General features: G+C 52.7%; 1 protein-coding gene across 1 annotated transcript; it reads left to right on the top strand.

The window, feature by feature from the left end:
- Positions 1-1,052: 1,052 nt before the first annotated feature.
- Positions 1,053-15,601, top strand: LOC118619927 (TRPM8 channel-associated factor 2-like). The gene is made up of 8 exons (XM_036246776.1): positions 1,053-1,129; positions 3,103-3,735; positions 7,345-8,315; positions 8,502-8,599; positions 11,067-11,280; positions 11,610-11,849; positions 12,686-13,023; positions 14,975-15,601. Exons 2-8 carry the CDS (start codon positions 3,113-3,115, stop codon positions 15,227-15,229), a joined length of 2,739 nt encoding a protein of 912 aa, XP_036102669.1. The 5' UTR covers positions 1,053-1,129; positions 3,103-3,112; the 3' UTR covers positions 15,230-15,601.
- Positions 15,602-16,152: the final 551 nt, after the last annotated feature.

Below are 16,152 nucleotides of genomic sequence, written 5' to 3'. Positions count from 1 at the left end.
TTTATTTTTTTTCTGTGATAATGATCATTTATTGTGCAAGATCTTCTTAACAGTGTTTTAAAATAATCTTTATTGTTAACTTTATAAACAGCGTGATGATTTACTTGTAAAACCAATGGTAGCCCCAAAGGGGGCTTTAGGGGGAAAATGGGGATCTAAAACCCCCTTTTCCATAATCACCCTCAAGTCATAACATTCACCTTCATACACCCTTCTTGCATCCTCTCTCCCCCTAAAAACAAAACAAAATAAAGCTGCATGGAAGTAGAAGTAGCTGTCTGCTGTGCAAAGCTGTGCAAAACCAGATTCGTGGCAAATCTCTCCCGCCTTGATTTTCACCTTCCCACCCCTCTTAGCTGTAATTTCTGCAATCATGCATCTGGTGATGTTAAGAGGCACGGCCCCTTCCCAGCCGCAATGTCACTGGGCATGATTTCTGTATATAATCCCACACCTGGTTCTCTCCGTGAAATTCCCTGGACCTCCACAAATTTCCCCCTGAACAGGTTGCATGGCCAGTGCTGACCACCAGGGGGCAGACCCTGAATGCAGGGGCTGTGGGGGCTGCGGGCAGCGGTGATGCTGCAGCGGCCCGGGGTCGCACCCTGGGACCCGAGGGGAGGGAGCCCGATTCCATCCGAGGCCGCACGGTTCCACGATCCCTCCACGATTCCGTGGGTTACGTTGTTGCTGGGGCACTGTCTGCCCCGGAATCCGGTTTACTGGAGACTGGGCATTTGCGTTCCTCTCCCAGTGAGATAGCAATTTTGCAGAGCGGCCCGCTCGCACCCCGGGACCCCTGGGGCATGTGGGAGAGCGGTTTCGGCTCCTTCCCTGCAGGCCGAGGGACCCCGCCTCCCGGAGGGAGGGGGCAGACACCCCTCCGTGCTGTCCCAAGTGCAGCCGGCGGGGAGGGAACCACAGAAAGGCAGCTCCAGGATGCGTCCCGCCTGGGCCCGCCTGGGCCCGCCCCGCCCCGCCTGGGCCCGCCCCGCCCTGCCCTACCCCCCCCCCCCCCCCCCCCCCCCCCCCCCCCCCGCCCCTCCGGCCACCTTGCACCTCCGCTGGCGGCAACTCCGCAGTTAGCTCCTGAGCCCGAGCCAGCACCTGGGACCCAGAAGACCCGAGCGTGAGTTTTCAGCCGGAGCTCCCTGGTGGTGGGTGGGCCGAGCACCCCGCACCCCGCGCCCCCGGGTGCCGGAGGCGTGCCTGGAACTTTCCCTCAATCGTGTCTCTTCTTACTGCCAGGTTTTTGTTTCATTTTGTTTCACCGGTCTGACACTCTTTACTACTTGTTTCAAAACGCTTTTCTCTCGCCGCTTTGAGCCCGTGAGTCAAGACTTTGACACAGACGGGCGTGTGTGCCTGCCCACGTTGGCCTGGAGAGTTGAGGCTCAGCGTCCCCAGGACTTATTACTCACCTCCTGAGTTTTCTGTTTGTTTTTCCTGTAAAACTAGGGCTGCCCAGATTAGTAAAGACTTCCCTGGTCATCTCAGAGGTAGTCAACAGGAATTTGAGCTCCAGTACTGACCTCTGTCCTGCCTTTCCCCCTCCTGGACCCGAAGGTGGGGACCATGGACCCGCAGGCTTCAGGCGGGGAGCCGCTCTCTTTGTGAATTCACCGTCCTGGGAGCAATACTGAGAAAGAGGTAGTAGATTAAGAAATAATAATAATGGTATTTTATAGGAAATACAGGTCAAACCGACTAGAGATTTCGTGGAGAACCAACCTAGTAGGAAAAATAGTACAGAAAACAATGGAGAGGCCTGGAAATCTCCAGTGAAGCAGTCGCCTGTGCCTTATGGACAGTGGATGAGACGGGAGGGCTCTTAGGGAGAGATGTGCCTCGATCGCTTGAGAAAGATGCAGATGAGAATACATCCCGGGAAGAAAACCAGAGTGGTGCCGCCTAGATGTGAATGTGAACTAAAGGAACTGGCGTGAAGGGAGAAGAACAAGCCAGGTGGCTGACTTCTCGGGGAACAGGAGGGAGGAAGGCAGCCCGTGCCCCAGAGGGTTTTGGTATCTGTCTTAGTTTAGTCTTCCCCAGAGCAAAGCCTGGCAAAAAGGAGCTGAGTGCAGGTAGTTTATTTGAGGAGCACAGAACCCGGAGTGAGGACACGTGGGGAGGAAAAGACAAAGAAGGAGGAAAGGGAGCAGAACTGAGGACCCTTTGAGGGCCCTAGGACCAATCTCAGGCAGCCCCTGAAGTCAGAAGTGGCCAGAGTGGGCGTGGCACTGGCCCGGGAGCAGCTACTACAGGGCCCTTGTCACTTGAGGAAGCTACGAAGGGCAGCAAAAGGTCAGACACTGTTAGTGTTCACTGTGTACCCCAGCCCAGGTTGTGTTTTTACGTGCATTCTCTCAATCTTCAGAAACAGTCTTCGGAGAGATGGATGCTTTTTTTTTTATGAATGGGGAAAAGGAGGCATAACTAATTGATCCAGGAGGAGCCGCTTTGAGGGCGATAAGGAGCTTGGTTTTAGGAGCAGCGGATTTTAAAAGAGCTCCCCAAACCACAGAACGCTACCCAAAGAGATAAATCCAGAGGCGTTTCTAACTCGTAGAAGAAGCTGTCAGAACAAATGCAGTTTCTGAAAGGTCACCTGAGCTTTCTGTCCAGAAAAACGAAAGACTTAGCTCCTGCGCGTCACCTGTTGCGCTGACCCACAGGCCCTGCAGGACTGGCCCCTCTGCACCCCACTCAGGTCCTGCTCTTCCCTGCCCAGCTCCCTGCAGCTACCCTGTCACCTCTGTCTGAGGGACCCCTCTTCTCCTATAGCACCTGTCAGGTCCGAACTTAATGGCAGGTTTCAGCTTCAGTGTCACTTTCGCATAAACGCCTTTCCTGTCCTGCGTCTAATGCACTTTTCCTTGATGACACATCGCTATGTTTTATTTTCACGATAACACGTGTTAATTACTGCATTTATCTGTTCCGCTGAAATCAGATAAATTTATCTGAAATCGGGGAACTTGTCTGTTTCATCCTTGCTGCACCCCCGCTGCCGGCACCCGGCGGGGACCCAAGAAATGGTTCTTGTCTGAATGCATTCAGTCCTCCTCGCGTTCACGCCTCGCTCCCCTACTCTGACCACAGCTGAGTGACCATGGCGACATCTCCCGACGCTGCTTTCAAGGCCCTTATGAATGGAGTGACGAGCTGGGATGTCCCTAAAGATGCCGTCCCGTGTGAACTGCTTCTGGTTGGCGAGGCCTCCTTCCCTGTGATGCGGAATGACAAGGGCCAGGTCCTCATCGCTGCGTCCTCCTATGGCCGAGGCCGCCTGGTGGTGGTGTCCCACGAGGGCTACCTGCTGGATGTCGGCCTGGCTCCATTTCTTCGCAACGCAGTGGACTGGCTCCGCCCCTCTCCTCAGGCTCCCGTGGGAGTGCACACCTCCCTGGAACCACTAGTTACCATCCTGCAGGGCTCTGGGGTTGGGGCACAGGCTCAGCCAGAACCGGGAGACCCCGTGGGGGTTTACTGCATCAGTGCCTACAACGAAACCCTAACTGCAGAGCTGATCCAGTTTGTGAAACGTGGCGGGGGCTTGCTCATCGGGGGCCAGGCCTGGTACTGGGCCAGTCAGCATGGCTGTGACCAGGTGCTGTCCAGGTTCCCTGGGAACCAGGTGACCAGTGTGGCTGGAGTGTACTTCACCGACACCTATGGGGACAAAGACCGGCTCAAAGTCTCTAAGAAGGTGCCCAAGATCCCGCTCCAGGTTAGGTAAGTGATATTCCCTCTGGGAGTCTTCCCCCGTAACCCTAATCAGCTCTGACCTTCCATTCCCTTGCCAGAGTGTCTCCATTATTCCCTAAAGATCAATGAGCACAGTCTGTAACCGCCCACCTGTGTGCCTGCTAGTGCCTGTCTTCCAGCCCGAATATAGACTCCACGATGCACTGGCGTTGTCGGTGCCTGACGGGGCGAGGGAGCAACAGTTTGTAGGCCACAGAAAGTGATGAATACCTATGGGAGTGACGACCCATCCAAAGCCATAACGAGAGAAAGGGTGGCCTAGAACACGGGTGAGAACCCTGCAGACGGACAGCCTCACGTGGCGGAATGGACGGCCAGGGGAGCCGAGTCTCGGGGACGTCCAGCCTCAGCCAACAGCAGCTGGAGCTGACTCACCCCATCAGCGCGAAGGTCCGAGAGGCCCTTGTATGGAGCCCAGTTCCGATTCCTGCCTCTTTCACAGGGAAGTCCCCTCTGAGGTTCTTCAGTGAACTTCCCTGGCATTATATCCCGGTTGGCAGCTCCTGGACTGACCTGGCAGGTGCACTGACTGCAGATTCTGCTGAAAAGCCCGGGAACGCCTTCAGGAGGTTGCTTGCTCTGCCCAGGGAGGGGTCAGCTCTCAAAACCAAAAGAAGATCCGATCACTCATCCTTTCCCCAAGGGCAAAAGCTGACTGCACACCTGTTTATACACCTGGGGAGGATACTACAGTTACTTTTTTTTCTTTTCTTAATTGATTTTTTTAGAGAGGGAGAGCTAGCAATAGAAACATCCATGAGAGAGAAACATTGATTGGCTGCCTCCTGCATGCCCCCTATTGGGGATCAAGCCCACATCCTGAGCATGTGCCCTGACTGGGAATCAAACCTGCGACCTTTTGGTGCATGGCTCAACGCTCAATCTACTGAGCCACACCAGCCAGGCTGCAGTTACTTTTTTATATGCAAAATGAGATCCAAGTGCACTTGCTATTTTAATGCCAAGACACAAAAGGGTCTGGAGAAACCATTAAGCTCAGATCGAGAGCTCATTACCCTCACATGTTGTGTAACCCACAAGGTCTGGCACATGGCAGGAGCTGCTCACGTAAACGTAAATGCACGCTGGTAGCGTAGGGTCATGCATCTCGGAAAGATTCCGTGCTACCCCATTCACCTGTCACCACAGCCCCCACAATGCGAGGTCCTTGTCACACCATCCCCACCCCAGATGCACAACCAAGAGTTAAGAAAAACTTGAAACCACACATCCAAGAGCGATCATCAACGCCTTCTCACGCTGTAGGAGAAAGAACAAATTGGGTGAGTGGATATTTAGGAGAAACAGCCCCCAAGTGTAAAAGCAGCAGTGATTGGTGGAGGCAGAAGGGGGCTGAGTTCGCTCACTTCCAAGCACGGTGCTGGGCTGAACCGCACAAGTGCCTTCTGTCCCTGGTTGGGTGGAGTAGGCCTTTAGGTCCCCAGTGAGGGGAAGGACCAGTCCCCAGCAAGGACAGTCCTAGGCCCCAGCTGGTCTTTGCCCTTCAGAGAGTGCCAAGACCCGTAGGTGATCAAGTGGAAAGAAGCAATACACAGACCTCGAGACCATCTGAGAAGGCGGATGGTGTGAGCCTAGAAACAAATGGGCCCTGGGGGACTTGGAACATCACAGACAACTCAGCCACACTGCATCAGGACATGCCAAAGACCTGCCTACGCCATTGGTGAGAAAATCCATGTCACCGCCATACACAAATGAGCACATGGCAGTGTGGACAGGGGAAGTGACTCTCACCGCGTCCTCCGGCTGTTGTGTCAAGGGAAGAAGCAGGATCGAACCCTGACCACGAGAGCCTGGGCCCACCAGTGACCCGCTCGGCTGGAGAGGAGAGCGACACCTGAGGGAGAACCTCGGGTGGGCGATGTCATGAACGGTGGCTCTCCATACCGAAGGTTTTCTGTCATTAGGTGGGACTTTAGGAGGGACGTCTCAGAAGATTCTGGAAGAACTCATCAAAGAGGAAGCCAGGTCTACAAGCTGTCTTATAGCTCAATGTCATTACCTCCCCAAATAAGTCTAGAGTCTCCACAGGTAGAAAAAGCTACAGGCAACGCTAATGCCTGACCCTGCGTGACATTTGTCATGCGAGTTTGAAAGTAAGATGCCCAAACTAAGACATGGCACGTCCTCATTTCCATGCTGAAAAGAAATGAAGGAGAATCTGTAGAAGAGGTACTTTTTTCTAAAACATTTTGCTACTCAAATGAGTAAACTGTTTTTTAGCACTTGATTTTTATGACGAGACAACGTTTTAGAAAGAGAGTTCAAATCACCTATAATCCTACTAGTCAAGATGATTACATTTTGATGAGTATGGCTTAAATCCTGTTTCTGTGTCTGGTTTTGTGTTTTGTATCTCTTTTCGCTTTGTTTTGTTTTTGGCGTTTTGTTTGTGTTTGTTTTTACAAACTTTGGCTGATTTGGTACACAGTATCTTGCACTCTGATTTTTAAAAGTTTTTCCCATTTTCCATTATCTACTTATTATTTTAATTACCACATGGCATGCTATCTAGGGTTAACCATAACTTATTTAACCAGTTTCTTGATGTTTGACATTTAGTGTATCTACTAATTGTTGGAAGGGAGGGAGGGAGGGAGGAAGGAAAAGGAAGATGCTGGAATACTAAACCTTTTATGAATTCATCACATTTTGAACATTTCTCAATAAAAAATGGTAAATAAGTCATCAGATTTAAGTGAGAAAATTTTTTAAAAAGAGTGTTTGTATAAATCTTCAAGTATATTGTCCAACTGTTTACTTGTAATGTGTTTCTAGATCAGAACTAACACAAGGTGAGGGTAATTTGATGGGGTTTTTTTTACAGTCCCCTTTGTAGAAAATTAGTTAGGAATAACAGACTATTTCTTCTCATTCAATGAATTCATATGTTCAGGTATTTGAAAAAATTGGAAATCCAAGCCAGACAAGTCTACACTCAGTGGCTGACATGGGGAGGGTTCATTTGGAGAATGTGGATTTTAAAAATATTTTTTTTCTTTATTGACTTTAGAGAGAAAGGAAGGGAGAGGGAAAGAGAGAGAGAGAGAGAGATCAATGAGAGAGAACATTGATTGGCTGCCCCCTGCACGCCCCCCACTGGGGATCAGGCCCACAATCTGGGCATGTGTCCTGACCTGGAACCGAACCGGCGACCTCTTGGTGCATGGGTCCACACTCAACCACTGAGCCACACCGGCCGGGCTGCAGAATGTGGATTTTGCAAATAAGGCCACTACTTCACTCTTTAGAATTTCATCAAATCTATGACGACAAGGAGTTCAGAAGGCACCATTCCTAACTGGTGCTGGGAAGGAGCAAAGAATGCCAATTAAACAGTGATATGCCATCGGTTGTTAGAGGGTGGAAAAAATATGCTTAGATGTGAAAACAAATGGTGCTTCATGCTAAAATCCTAAATGTTACCAGTAAGAGCGAGGAGAGTGGCCTGAAATGTGTCGTCTTTGTGCCCACGTGGAATCCTCTGTGCAGTGGGCTCGTTTCCGTGGTTCACCGACTGACTGCTGCCCCTTTCTTCCCCATGTCGCTTTCCAGGTGTGGGGAGGACCTCAGCCGGGACCAGCACCAGCTCCTGGAAGGGATCTCCGAGCTGGACATCGAGACGGGAGGGATCCCCTCGCAGCTGCTGGTGCATGGGGCCCTGGCCTTCCCTCTGGGCTTAGATGCTTCACTCGGCTGCTTCCTGGCCGCTGCCCGCTATGGCCAGGGCCGGGTGGTCCTGGCTGCCCACGAGGGCTTGCTCTGTGCTCCCAAGATGGGGCCCTTTTTGCTCAATGCTGTGCGCTGGCTGGCTAGAGGCCAGGCAGGCAAAGTTGGGGTGAACACAAGTCTCCAAGACCTGTGTGCCCTACTGGCCCCGCACGGCCTGCAGTGCAGTCTGGAGCCCCACCTGACGTGTGGCCTGGCTGTCTACTGCTGTAACGCCTACAGTAACAGTCAGGCTCAGCAGCTGCAGGAGTTTGTGGCTGAGGGAGGGGGTTTGCTGATCGGGGGCCAGGCCTGGTGGTGGGCCTCCCAGAACCCAGGCTGCTCTGCCTTGGCTGGTTTCCCTGGTAACACCATCCTCAACTGCTTTGGCCTCAGCATCCTACCTCACACTCTCCAGCCCGGCCGATTCCCCGTCCCCACCCCCCAGATGCTGGGCTACCACTTCCGCAAGGCACTGTCCAAATTCCTGGCTGTCCTGAGAAAGGAGGTTGAGAACTTGGAAAAGAACTGGCTGGCAAAGCTGAGAGTCGAGGGGGCTGCCTTCCTGCAGATCCCTGCGCAGGGGGTCCCTGCGTACATGTGCCTGCACCGGCGCATCTGGAAGATGCTGCAGTGGTCCGGCATCCCAGCTGTGAGCCGGGAAAACCCCGTGGCCAGTGACTCCTCCCAGGCTGCAGTGCTGTGCCTCGCCACGGAGCTGGTCCGCGCTGGGACACACTGCCCCATGCCGGAGCCAGCAACCGGCCACCCAGCCGCAGAGCACCCCATCACTGTGGACATCGATGGAAGCAACCCAGGTACGGAGCGAGGGCAGAGTGCGGGGAGCTTGGCAGGACCCGGGAAGGTAGGGTGAGCGGGTGCTGAGGCCCAGGCAGGCACCCCATCCTCCATTAGCTGCCCTCCAGAAGAGGGGCTGCACCTGTGGAGGGGCTGGGCGGCTCCAGGTGGGGAGAGAACTTAGCCTTTCCCACGGCTGTTCTCAGGCACCCGTGAGTCCTGGGTGAGCACTGGGCTCTACGTCCCAAACGCGCAAACTGCAGAGGTCTCGCTGTCGGAGGCTGAGGCCTGTGCCGGCCTGAAGGTAAGGCCAGAACACCCGCTGCCCTCACCCCAAAACCTCGGGGCTGCTGAATTCTCATCCAGCGCACGGCAGTGCTACCAAGAGCCCGGGAAGGGAGCACCTGCCCATGTGACAGATTTCCCAGGGGAAGCAGCTAAATGGCAGGGGGCCTAAGGCAGTGGGGGCCGAGGCCAGAGTGGCAACATCAGACCCAGTACTCAGACGGAAGCCTGTGGCTTCCACACGCGGTGATTTTTGCCTCCCGACAGGAATGTGGAGGGACATCGAGTCCGAGAAGGAGGGCATCTATTCACCGGCACACCTGTTTCCCCTTCCACACCCCTTGCCCCATAGCACACTACCTTTCTGGGTTTCACCTCTTCACCTTGACACCTGAAGGGTACACTTAATTAATCCGGTCACTCACAAAAATAGTCCCGACAGGCAGAATTTAGATTCCTCCTTCCTTCCACAGTTAGGGGCTCTGTTGTGTCATCTGGCTCTTTGTGGAACTCACTTACATGAACCCTAAGAACAGCAAGTCCGGGACTCGAGACAAGAGTGCTCGGTCCATCAGACCAAGAGGGGACCCTGGCAAAGGAGAGACCCAGGCCTCCCCCTCAGGCCACATCCTGCCTGTGGTCAGGCCTCCTGTCCCTGCACAAACGGCAGGCGGAACCTCCCAGGCTCATCCCCAGCATCCAGCAACACACTGGTTGAGGATCCACAGAACCCGGGGTTCTTCCTGGTACAAAGGCACATGGGACCCTGGTCAGCACAGCCTCAGGAGCGATTCTAAGCCCTGGAAAAGTGATGCTTTGTGCCTTTCAGTCCATGCGACTTGACTTGGAATGCTGAAATAGCATAGGCTTCCATGCGTAGCTCACAGCAAAGGGGAGCTGGAGTTTGTCTTTTTTATTTTTCTATTACACTTGATGTACAATGTTATTTTGTATTAGTTTCAGGTGTGCAGCATAGTGGTTAGACAACCATATACTTTATACAGAGTGTTCCCCTCAGTAATTCAAATATCCATTTGTCACCATACATAGTTGTTACAATATTATTGACTGTATTCCCTAGGTTGTACTTGATATCCTCGTGACTATTTTGTAGCTACAGATTTGTACTTCTTAACCTCTTCAGCTATTTCACCCAGTCCCCCAACTTCCCTTTCTCCTCCGGCAACCATCAGTCTGTTCTCTGTATCTGAGTCTATTTCAATTTTGTTTGTTCTTTTATTTTGTTCTTCAGATGCCACACATAAGTGAAATCACATGGTATTTGTCTTACTCTGACTAACTCATTTCACTTAGTATATTACCTTCTAGGTCCATCCATGCTGTTACAAATGGTAAGAGTTCATTCTTTTTCATGGCTGAGTAATATTCCACCGTATATATGTACCACAGCTTTGTTAGCCACTCTTCTATTGGTAGGCACTTGGGTTGCTTCCATATCTAAGCTATCGTAAATAACGCTGCAAGGAACTCAGGGTGCATATATTTTTTCAATTTAGTACTTTGGGTTTCTTCAGATATATATGCAGATATATCCTGAAATGAAATCACTGGGTCATAGGGCAATTCCATTTTTAATTTTTTTTTTTTTTGGTATGTGCCCCTAGCAGGAGCTGAACTCAGGACTCTTGGTCTGCAGGCCAATGCTCTAACCGCTGAGCCAAATCGGCCAGGGCTCCATTTTTAATTTTTTGAGGAAACCCCATACTGTTTTCCACAATGGCTGCAGTCTGGGGAATTCACAGCCTGAATTCCCACTAACAGTGCACGAGGGTCCCCTTTTCTCCACATCCTCACCAGCACCAGTTGTTTGATGATTTATTGATGATAGCCATTCTGACAGGTGTGAGGTGATACCTCATTGTCGTTTTTATTTCTGTTTCTCTGATGATTAGTGACACTGAGCATGTTTCATATGTCTTTTGTCCATCTGTTTGTCCTCTTTGGAGAAGTATCTATTCAGGTCCTTTGCCTATTTTTTAATTGGATCGTTTGAGTTTTCTGCTGTTGAGTTGTATGAGTTCTTTATAGCTTTCAATAGTAAGCCCTTATCAGATGTATTGTTGGCCAGTATCTTTTCCCATTCAGTAAGTTGTCTTTTTGTTTTGTTGATGGTTTCCTTTGCTATGCAAAAGCTTTTTAGTTTGGTGTCATCCCATGTGTTTACCTTTTTCTTTGGTTTCCCTTGCCTGAGGAGAGAGATCAGAAAAAATATTGCTGTACATGGCTCTGGGACCAGCCCTTTCATGACTCCTACCAGTCTCCATGTGGGTTCTTCTGTAAACCCTTGTTGACAAGACTTCTATTCAACCAGTCTTTAGTTATCATTCAGGTCAACTGTTCTGGAACTTAGCTGTGATCCGATTTGGTTCTGGGAGGAGGTGTTCTGACACCCCTCACCCACGCAACCCCACACTCACAGCACAGCGACCTCGTTCCTCCCACACATAGTGGAATCACTTCTCCAGGTGCAGATTGGCTGCCACACTGATGACTTGACCAAAGCCAGCAAGCTGTGCCGAGCCCCTGTGGTGACCCACCAGTGCAGTATGGATGGGACCAGTCAGTCAGTCCGTTGCCTCTGGGGTGGCCTTCTCTACGTCATCGTGCCCAAAGGCAGTACACTGGGACCCATGTCCGTCACTGTTAAGAGGGCTGTGCCCGCCCCGTACTACAAGCTGGGTAAGTGGACTGAGCACTGAGGGGGGGGGGGGTGCTGAGGATGCTGCTGTAGTCAGGGGCTGGTTGCTCAGGAGGACAGGAATAAGGACAGGGGGACAGAAGGAGGGAGAGCTGTTCGGGGTTGAAGGAGAGACAGGAGAAACAGCACCTGTGTCTGTGGAGACCCGAGTAGAACCAAAGGAAGGGTCTGGAGGCCTGTCCTTCCCTTCCTAGAATGCAGACCCTCATGACTCTAGTTCATTTGCAATGTGCCCCTGGAGTTCAAGGTGTGTTCTTCAGCTCAAGAGCAGTCGGAGACGGGGTTGACGGAACTGTGTACTTATTCCCAGGTAAGACATCCCTAGCAGAGTGGAAGAACTCTGTCCGGGAGAGCCCGGCTCCATGGGGAGAGCTGGCAACGGACAACATCATCCTGACGGTGCCGACCTCAGACCTGCGGGCCCTGGAGGACCCTGAGCCTGTGCTCCGCCTCTGGGAGGAGATGATGCGGGCGATCACCAGGCTGGCGGCCCAGCCCTTCCCGGTCCCCCGGCCCGAGAGGATTGTGGCCGACGTGCAGATCTCCGCTGGTGGGTGCTCCAGGGCCGGGCTCTAGTCAGTGGACACCATTTGTGGGTTTGCCTTTCTTTTAATGCCCAATATGAGTCAGGTATACTTTTACCACGAAAGGCAGAAAGCCATAAAAGACAGGGACCTTGATGGGATGCAAAGATGTTTACCTGTGAGAAGGTACATCACCTGCGCCTCCGAGGTGAGATTTCACAGGATGGGTAGAACCATCTCGGAAAAGAACGGTACCAGGTGACAAGGAGAGGTGAAAAGGGAAAGATTTCCTTTGGGCAGAAGTCAGAGTTGGCAAAGGGGGAGTAGAGTTTTATATTAAGTACCGAGTGGCTTAGAGGAAAGAGGGGAATCTAAAGAAAAAATAAGGAAGTCTGGTTCTGATGTGGAAAAAAGTCCTCTGCACCCCAGTTTTCTTATCTTTACAAAGGACAAGAGTCCCTCGGTTAAAGAGTATGCATCCGGACAGCAGTGATTTGCATGGGGGAAGAGATGACGCTGTCCTAGCCGGAGGATCTCAAAGTCAGCAGGACTTGGTGTCCCAGCCTCACGCGCATGGGTGACACCCCCAAACGGAGCTCTGAAGTGTGGCGAGAATGACTGTAGCGTACTCCTAGTTCTCAGAGTCAGAGTGAGGAGGGGGCACACCTCCCGTGTGCGAGGCTGGGCGGGGGGGAGGGCTCCAGGCTCTGACCGAGTCAGGAAAGCCATCTTTCCAGTGAGCTCAGAGGTTCTGCAGGGACGGGCCGCAGCCGGAACGGTGAGGGAATGACAGTGGAAAGGAATGGAGGGAGATGAGCTTGGGTGCCCCCTCATGCCTCACCTCTTCCTTTTGGGTTCCCAGGCTGGATGCATGCAGGGTACCCCATCATGTGCCACCTGGAGTCGGTGCAGGAGCTCATCAATGAGACCTCCATGAGAAGCAGTGGGCTGTGGGGACCCATCCACGAGTTGGGCCACAACCAGCAGCAGCATGGGTGGGAGTTCCCCCCACACACCACCGAGGCCACCTGCAACCTCTGGTCAGTCTATGTGCATGAGACGGTCCTGGGTATCCCCAGGGCTCGGGCCCACCCTTCTCTGAGCCCTCCGGAACGAGAGAAGAGGATCAAAGAGCACCTGGGGAAGGGAGCGCCCCTGTGTGACTGGAACGTGTGGACAGCTCTGGAAACATATTTACAGGTACTGAGCAGAGATCCAGGCAGGGGGGCATCAGACCCCTCTGTCATGCAACGCCCTTCACCAGCCCCACCAGCCTGGGCCCCCCGCCTCCCCTGGGCGTGGGAGACTGGGCCATATGGTGACGTTCTCAGCTGCCACATTTCTAGGTGGAGAGAGTGAGACCCGTCCCACTCGCCTGCTGTGACTTTGCAATCATTAGTAAGAGGAAATGGAAAAACTAATGAGAGAGAAATACGGCCTCATGGTACGTTGGCCAAGAGCGGAAGTTCTGAGTTAGGCATTCTTGAGAATGAATCACAGCTCTCCCGTCCAACTGGTGTTGACCTCGGTCCCCTCAGAAATGCTCCAGAAATGGTCATTGTTCTGTTTTGCTTTGTTCTGTGGGTCAAGTGAGTGCTAGGTCCCTTCACAGTGACAGTGATGTGTCTATGGGACAGCGGCGAGAAGGCAGGAGACCAGTCTGTTACGATGCTCAGACTTCTGTCTCCCCGGCTGAACCCAAAATGTTTTAAGAATGAATGAATAACTAACCAACTAACCGAGTGGGGAAAAGCCTTGAACTAGGTCCACTTCCTGTGACGTAAACACAAGTCCCTGCCCCCCCCCCCCCCGAATCCCGCTGGGGACTGTAATGTTGGGAGCGGTCAAAGCCGGTCTCCGTATGGGTCTCCTCCGCCGTCGACCTCTACCCTGGAGGTGGGAGCGGACGCGCACTGGCCACAGAGGCACGTACTAAGTCGGGGAGTCCAAGCAGCCTGCCCAATGTCACACATTCAAAGGACGGGCCAGCGCCTAACATCAGAAGTCAATGACGGGACCCTCCTTTTTATTTTCTCCTTCCCTCGTTTTCTAAAGGGTGAATGTCAATGAAATCGCGTCGTGTTGCACCCATTCTTCGTCCTCATGTAGCCAGTCTGAGGGGCTACAAGGAAACAGACCTTAAATGGTAGGAGGCTGCCACCGAAGTGGAGAGTGAAGGCCCCTCTGCCCTCCCCTCCCCCACCCTCCCCGTGGAGCCCTGACTCACTGTGCAAAGGCCGTGGGAAGTTATCCTCTTGGAGCCTGAGCCTCGGGACCGGCGGACACCTGCTTCCTCTACCTGCTCCCCCTCACTCCTGCCACCCTGGTCTCAGCTCAGGTCCTCCTCACTCTTCCTGGTCGATTCCAGAAGCCTCCTAAATTGTTCCAGCATCTTGCCTCTACGCCTACAACCCATCTCCCAAAACAGTCTTAATATTCCGCACGTAACAATGTAACACACTCCGAGCGCTTTCCTTCCCTACAGGAGGAAGTGGGAGCTACTTAGCAGAGTGTAGGGGGCCCCTTATCATCAGGTTATCACCAGCAGCCCTGCCTTTGCCGCCCAGTGTCCTCACCTCCATAACTGTCCTCCAGGGCCCCAGGCTGCTTCCTGCCATGAGCAGACCTGGCTGCTCCGGGCTCCTGTGCCTCCCCATGCTTCCTTCCTGCGGCTGCATCTTGCGTGGACATCTTGTCTATTACCTGTCAAATCATCGGTCACAGCTGCGCTCTCTTGGCCTCTTCTCCCCGTGTCATCCAGAATGACACGAGGGTTTCTCCTCACACTCGGGCTCAACCCTGTCTGATGCCTAGGAGAGCCGTTAGGATCCGGGGATCTCGCTTTTTAATACGAAAGAGAGTGATTATGAAGGTCATGTATTGAATATTTACCTCTTCTCAGCTATTAGGTCCCATGAAGTCCCCTAGTAGATTCAGGGGGTGGAGGTTTTGTGACCAGGAGGTGGAATGAGCCAATGCTACTGTATTCATGTGCAGGGGCGGGGGGGGGGGGCACGGGAACAGGTGAGGAGTAAAGCTAATGGCTGATTAAGGCGCAGTAACTGAAGTCCTCCTCTTTACTAGGAGCGAGCATGTTGCTGTTGCTTTTGGAAGTCTCATGCCGCCTGCTGCCCCTTCTTCCTCTTCCCAGCTCCAGGAGGCCTTCGGGTGGGAGCCATTCACCCGGCTCTTTGCTGAGTACCAGACCCTCTCCGACATCCCCCAAGACAACGCGGGCAAGATGAATCTGTGGGTGAAGAAGTTCTCCGAAAAAGTGCAGAAGAACCTGGCTCCGTTCTTCAAGGCCTGGGGCTGGCCCGTCCGGAAGGCAGTGGCCGAGAGCCTGGCCCGTCTGCCCCGGTGGGAGGGGAACCCCCTGCGGGCCTACATCCAGCTGGAGGAGTGAAACACGAGTTGCTGGGGGCCAGGAATGGCCGCTCGCCTCCCGTCCCACCTTCCCCTGTCTACAGGCTGCCCCCTGCTCCTGGATCATCCCTCCCCCGTCCGGTCTTCCCCCCACTTCACAGTGAAGAGCTAGCTGGTGTTCGGACTTCCTCCCTGGTGAAACAAATGAGCAAAACTCCAACCAATCCTTGTCTATAATGATAGTCTCAGATGGGAAGAATCATAATACATCACTTATATATACCCCCGGAAATTAGAACACTCCTTGTTTTCCCTGTTAAGTATTCAATGACCTGTAAGCCGACCTCAAGCTGGAAAAAATGGTCTGAAATCTTTTGGAAATGTGAACAATTGTATCTGTTAGCTAAATATCAGTAAAATAATCAGCACTGTGCAGCGTTGCATTTAATAAAGTAAGATTCTGTCCTATGGAGGAGGGACACCATGTCCATGTGCCATTTGGGCCCCACAAAAAGATAACAAATACAGGGCCAGCAGGGGGCTCTGGCTCCTCTCCCTGCAAGTCAGGCAAAGGCACTTACGAAAAGGCACTCTATGACCTCCTGGTGGCCTTGCGGGGAGGGATGGTACTTCGCTCTCTTTTTTTTTTTTTTGGTACGTGCCCCTAGCAGGAACCAAACCTGGGACTCTCTGGTCCACAGGCTGACGCTCCAACCGCTGAGCCAAACCAGCCAGGGCGTGGTACTTCTCAATAAGACAGATTCGAGTATCTGTCTTTTTAAGGTTTTCTTCTCCTTCAGGTTTGAACTTCAAGGCCATTTCCTTGGGCTTGGTCCCCTGCCTCACACTCTTACGCATTTCCCTTAGGTGTCAGTCACCACATGTCATTATTTGTTCAGTGTTTTCCGTCCCCACCGCATGGGAACTTCGTAAGGGCCGGCACGTGTCTGTCTGATTTACAGC

Source organism: Molossus molossus, unplaced genomic scaffold (assembly GCF_014108415.1).
Source record: "Molossus molossus isolate mMolMol1 unplaced genomic scaffold, mMolMol1.p scaffold_m16_p_7, whole genome shotgun sequence".
Taxonomy (NCBI): Eukaryota; Metazoa; Chordata; class Mammalia; order Chiroptera; family Molossidae; genus Molossus; species Molossus molossus.
Note: the sequence above shows the minus strand (reverse complement) of the source record. Positions and strands in the feature narration are given on the sequence as shown.